The following is a 6,031-nucleotide window of genomic DNA, read 5'->3' on the forward strand; positions in this document are numbered from 1 at the left end:
GGATAGGATGACAAGTGTCTTCACCAGAAGATTCTAATTTTAAAAATCAAAATAAATAAATAAATTATTTAGCAATATTAATAAATAAAAAACTGCATGGAGCAAAATACTTAGCAAAATTAATAAATTAAAAAAGGATAGGATAAATAATACAATTTTTTGAAATTAGTGGAAAGAAAAAATAAATATACATCTATTTTTATAACAATATTATAACCTAAGATCCAACTGAAAGGCTAAGATTTCATCAGTAAGTAATACAATACATTTTTTAATTAGTGTAAAGAAAAAACAATCTTGGATATATAATTAATTTTAAATTTTACTGCATTTAAAATCAATTAAAAAGATTTCATCAATTAAAAAGTAAAATCAATTAATTTTACTGGAAAGAAAAAATAAATATACATCTATTTTTATAACAATATTATAACCTAAGATCCAACTGAAAGGCTAAGATTTCATCAGTAAGTAATACAATACATTTTTTAATTAGTGTAAAGAAAAAACAATCTTGGATATATAATTAATTTTTAATTTTATTGCATTTAAAATCAATTAAAAAGATAGCCAAAATTTAGGAGGGGAAAATAAGTTATTGCATATATATTAGTTACCAAAATTTTAGGAGATATAATTAATTTTTGATTTTTATTGCATTAAAATGTAGGAGATTTGCGCAATAAGAAAATCTTATTGAGCAATGACAAGTGGCTTATTATTAGGTTGACACAAGGTTTAATGTAGATACGTTTTGAATTAATTTTTAACAAATAACGTAAAGTAAGTAAATATTATTGATAAATTTATAAAACTAAAAAATGTGAAAATAAAATTTAAAATAAAATTATTTTTGAAGAGTAACAAAATATATATCTTCTATATTACATTAAAAACAGAGTAGTAGACAAAAATATTAAACAAAATAATATATTAATACAAATTTATATTAAAAATATAAAACATTGGATAATATAATAAAATTATACAGAATAATAATGTTATTCGATAACTATATAAGAGATTCTTTTTCATCAACTTTATAAGAGATGACAATTGAAATTTATTAAAACAATACGATGTATCAAACAATCTGGATCAAAATTAATTTAATTAGTATTTTTTTAATATTGATGGGGTACTATTACTAGTATTATTAAAAGGAGAGGAAAAGGCCTCTCCTTAAGCCAAGTGACAGTCTAGAAAAAAATCATATGGTATAAGTAGTTAATAATTAGTTGTTATTAGTTATTATTTTTGAATTTAAATATCTATAAAATAATAAAATAAAATATTTTATAATAAAAACGAAAATTAAAATAAATTATCCATTTAAATTGGAAAGTAGTTTCAAGTTGGAGTTGGAGTTTTTAAATTATTTCAAAATAAAAAACTAAAATTAGAAAAAATAAAAAATTTCCAATTTAACATTTCTTTGTTTTTTTAATAATATTTTTTTAAAATATTTTAATTATTAAGAAAATATTATTGAAAATAATAGAATAAAATATGAAATAAGAAAATATGTATCTTCTATCCATATCTATATATTATTAAAAGTAGAGGAAAAAGACTTTTCCTTAAGCTAAGTGGCAGCCTAGAAAAAAGTCACAAAGCATAAGTAGTTAATAATTAATTATTAGTTATTATTTTTGAATTTAAATATCTATAAAATAATAAAATAAAATATTTATATCTATATATTATTAAAAGGAGAGGAAAAATCCTCTCCTTAATCCAAGTGACATCCTACAAAAAAGTCACATGGCATAAGTAGTTAATAATTAGTAACTAGTATTAGTTATTAAGCCAAGTGGCAGCATAGAAAAAAGCAACATGGCATAAAAAGTTAATAATTAGTTATTTAATTAATAATTAGTTACTATTAGTTATTATTTTTGAATTTAAATATCTATAAAATAATAAAATAAAATATTTTATAATAAAATAAAAATTTTAAAAAACTGTCTATTAAAATTGGAAAGTAGTTTCAAGTTGGAGTTTTTAAATTATTTCAAAATAAAAAACTAAAATTAGAAAAAATAAAAAATTGCCAAGTTAATTTTTTTTTTTTTTGTTAATAATTTTTTTGTAAAAAAAGTTTATTTATTCAAAAAATATTATTGAGACTAATAGAAAAATAAAAAATAAAAAAATATGTATCTTCTATCCATATCTATCTATATATTATTAAAAAAGAGAGGAAAAAACTTTCTCCTTAAGCCAAGTGTCAGTCTAAAAAAATTCAAAAATAATAACTAATAACTAATTATTAACTACTTGTGCTTTGTGGTTTTTTTCTAGGCTGTCACTTGTCTTAAGCATAAGCATACGTTAGTTTTTAATTTGTTCAAACCAAAAGTTTTTAATGGAAACATCATTAGCAAAACCCAAGGCTTTAGGTGCATCTATTACCGGTACAAGTGAAGGAATTGACAGAATAAGTTATTTGCCTGATGAAATACTCCACAACATCCTTTCATTTCTTTACATTTTTGATGTGGTTCAGTTAAGCATATCGTCGAAAAGGTGGAACTATATATGCAGGACAATGCCTTACTTGCATTTTGATATTATTCGCTTTGGTAATGAACGGGTTAAACGGCTTTGGGATTGGCAAATTGCTGAGAAATTCAAAGACTATCAATTGGGTCTTAATTTCTCAATGTGCGGCCAACACTAGTCTTGTTTCCTTTAAACTCTGTTCTAGCGATTTTTTTTGATAAGGTGGCTATTTTCCGGTGGATTCGAGTGATAACAAAGCGAAATGTTGTCACTTGCCATTTGATTTGCCATATTGTGTTGTCACTTGTGAATCTTTGCAAGTTTTGAAATTACAATTGTCTGGGGATATGCTTAAGTTGCCTAATCATTTGGGATTTTGTCAGCTCAAATTGCTTCATCTTGTGAAAGTTGAGTTATCAAACGAGCATTTGACAAGTAGCTTGTTCTCAACATGTCCTCGCCTAGAAAAATTGATATTGCGAGATTGTACTTTTGGAGCTATGACTGTGCTTGATATTGCTTCGACATCTTTGGTTTATGTGTATCTAGTAAACTATATTGACAATTGTCAAAGTTACATCAATTGTAGTGTCAAAATTTCTTGCCCAAATCTCTAAGGTCTTGAAATATGGTGCTTCAATGGCAAAGGATATAATTATAGAGAATCCCTTCTCGATAGAAGTTGTTCACATCTTCTTTTATGATCCAGACGACCATATAAAAGAAATTGGCATGCTTGTGCATAAGATGATCAAGAATGTCCATTCCACATCAGCTTTGAAATTATGCATGAGTTCCGTTTCGGGTCTTTATGTGGGGTCCAACCCATTATTAGAATAAAGAAAGAAGAAGTGTAATAGGCATATGCCTATGGATAGCCTCGGCGAAGAGCTTGGAGCCAAAGTTTAGATTTGTGGAGGAGAATTAATAATTCTCCTGTAGCATTCTTGAAAACTAAGTTTTGCTCTCTTATAAAAGAGGATCTCTTTCACTTCTTAATATACACCAACAAAAAGAGAAAGAAAAAGTAAGACATCACAGATATGATATAAGAAAATGGTTTGTGAGGAAAATAGAAAGTATGAGCGATATTGTAGTGAGGTGGGAATATCAAATAAGGGTTATTTCTTTTGAGTATTGTCTTTGGAGTATTTTACTCGTACCTACAAAGTGTAAAATTCCTTACTATAGTGATATCAGTTGCTCCTCTCGGGGTCGTGGTTCCTCCCCCTATTTAGAAAGGATTTTCACTTAAAAATCTTGGTGTCATAGTCACTCTTTTATTCTTGTTGATAACCGTATCTCGGTGCTACATTATTATTTCGCTTTTATTACCGTGAATATTATTTCTGTGAGGGATTTATTCCAAATAACTGGTATCAGAGCACAGGTTCTGCTCATACACAGAAATATTATTCACGGTCGGTAGTACTATACTCGAAAAAAATGTCCGAAGTAAAGTACGAGATAATAAAATTCAACGGAGATAACGGTTTCTCAACATGGCAAAGAAGGATGAGAGATCTACTCATCCAACAGGGATTACACAAGATACTAGATGCCGATGCCAAAAAGCTTGATACCATGAAAGCTGAGGATTGGGCTAAAAAGGCTTCTAGTGCAATCAGGTTGCACTTATCAGATGATGTGGTAAATAACATCGTTGATGAAGATACCGCATGTGATAGTTGGACAAGATTGGAAAGCCTATACATGTCCAAAACGCCGACACATAAATTGTACCTGAAGAAGCAGTTATACGTCCTACACATGGGTAAGGGTACGAATTTTTTGTCACATTTAAATGTGTTTAACGGACTAATCACATAGCTCGCCAACCTCGAAGTAAAAATCGAGGAAGAAGATAAAGCCATCTTGCTCTTGAACTCGTTGCCATCTTCGTACGATAATTTGGAAACAACCATCCTGCACGGTAAGACTACCATTGAGTTGAAAGACGTCACATCGACTCTTCTACTCAATGAGAAGATGAAAAAAAACCCTGAAAATCAAGGACATGCTCTCATCACAGAAGGTAGAGGCAGGAGTTACCAAAGGAGTTTGAGCAACTATGGTAGATCCGGAGGTCGTGGGAAGTCCAAGAACCGATCCAAATGAAGAGCTAGAAATTGCCACAATTGTGATCAATCAGGTCACTTCAAAAGAGATTGCCCAAATCCATTGAAGGGCAAATGTGAGACCAGTGGCCAGAAGAATGACGACAACACAACCGCCACGGTGCAAAATAATAATAATGTTGTTCTCTTCATAAATGAGGAAGAGTAATGCATGTATTGGCGGATCCAGAGTCGGAATGGGTGGTTGACACAACAATATCTTACCATGCTACACCGGTAAGAGATCTTTTTTGCAAATATGTAGCAGGTAATTTTGGCACTGTGAGAATGGGTAACACAAGTTACTCAACGATTGCAGGGATTGGTGATATTTGTATCAAGACAAATGTCGGATGCACATTGGTTCTAAAAGACGTGTGGCATGTACCTGATTTGCGGATGAACTTGATCTCGGAAATTGCTTTGGACTGAGATGGATACGAGAACTATTTTGAAAATCAAAAGTGGAGACTCACCAAGGGATCATTGGTGATTGCAAAGAGAGTTGCTCGTGGCACGTTGTACAAGACAAATGCAAAAATATGTCGGGGTGAATTGAACGCGGCACAAGATGAGAGTTCTGCAGATTTGTGGCACAAAAGAATGGGTCATATGAGCAAGAAAAGATTGCAGATTCTTGCCAGGAAATCACTCAAATCTTTTGTCAAAGGTACAACGATAAAACCTTGTGACTACTGTTTATTTGGGAAGCATCATAGAGTCTCATTTCAAACATCGTTTGAAAGAAAATTGAATATACTTGATTTGGTATATTCTGATGTTTGTGGTTCAATAGAAATTGAATCGATGGGCGGTAACAAATATTTTGTTACTTTTATTGATAATGCTTCACGTAAATTGTGGGTTTATATCTTGAAAACCAAAGATCATATGTTTCAAGTTTTTCAGAAGTTTTATGCTCTAGTGAAAAGGGAGACGGGTCGAAAGCTAAAGCGTCTCCGAAGTGACAATGGAGGTGAGTACATTTAAAAGGAATTTGAAGAGTGCTGTTCAAGTCGTGGGATCAGACATGAAAAGATAGTTCCTAGTACCCCGCAATATAATGGTGTAGCTGAGAGGATGAACCGCACCATTGTTGAGAAGGTAAGAAGTATGCTCAGAATGGCTAAACTGCCTAAGTCATTTTGGGGTGAATCAGTTCAGATAGTCTGTTACCTGATCAATAGGAGTCCATCAGTTCCATTGGAGTTTGATATTCCAGAGAGAGTTTGGACCAATAAGGGGGTGTACTACTCGCATTTAAAGGTGTTCGGTTGCAGAGCTTTTGCACATATACCAAAGGAGTAGAGAACAAAGCTGGATGATAAATTCGATCCCTACATATTCATCGGATATGGAGATGAAGAGTTGGGGTATAGATTGTGGGATCCTGTAAAGAAGAAGGTCAT

At 30.9% G+C, this 6,031-nt stretch overlaps 1 protein-coding gene across 1 annotated transcript; it reads left to right on the forward strand.

Annotated features, from left to right (window-relative positions):
• Positions 1 to 2,368: 2,368 nt before the first annotated feature.
• On the forward strand, positions 2,369 to 3,345 carry LOC142164827 (putative F-box/FBD/LRR-repeat protein At4g13965). Its single transcript, XM_075223572.1, has 3 exons — positions 2,369 to 2,651; positions 2,728 to 2,940; positions 3,095 to 3,345. The coding sequence occupies exons 1-3, from the start codon at positions 2,369 to 2,371 to the stop codon at positions 3,343 to 3,345; spliced, it is 747 nt and encodes a 248-aa protein (XP_075079673.1).
• Positions 3,346 to 6,031: the final 2,686 nt, after the last annotated feature.

This window comes from Nicotiana tabacum, chromosome 10 (genome assembly GCF_000715075.1).
Source record: "Nicotiana tabacum cultivar K326 chromosome 10, ASM71507v2, whole genome shotgun sequence".
NCBI lineage: Eukaryota > Viridiplantae > Streptophyta > Magnoliopsida > Solanales > Solanaceae > Nicotiana > Nicotiana tabacum.

Bases quoted from the DNA above. Each gene is read 5' to 3' on its own strand.
- LOC142164827 (XM_075223572.1), top strand. From the start codon at position 2,369: ATGGAAACATCATTAGCAAAACCCAAGGCTTTAGGTGCATCTATTACC. The intron at 2,652-2,727 runs GTCTTAATTTCT...TTTTTTGATAAG, and splicing joins ATTCAAAGACTATCAATTGG to GTGGCTATTTTCCGGTGGAT. The intron at 2,941-3,094 runs GTAGCTTGTTCT...CATCAATTGTAG, and splicing joins ATCAAACGAGCATTTGACAA to TGTCAAAATTTCTTGCCCAA.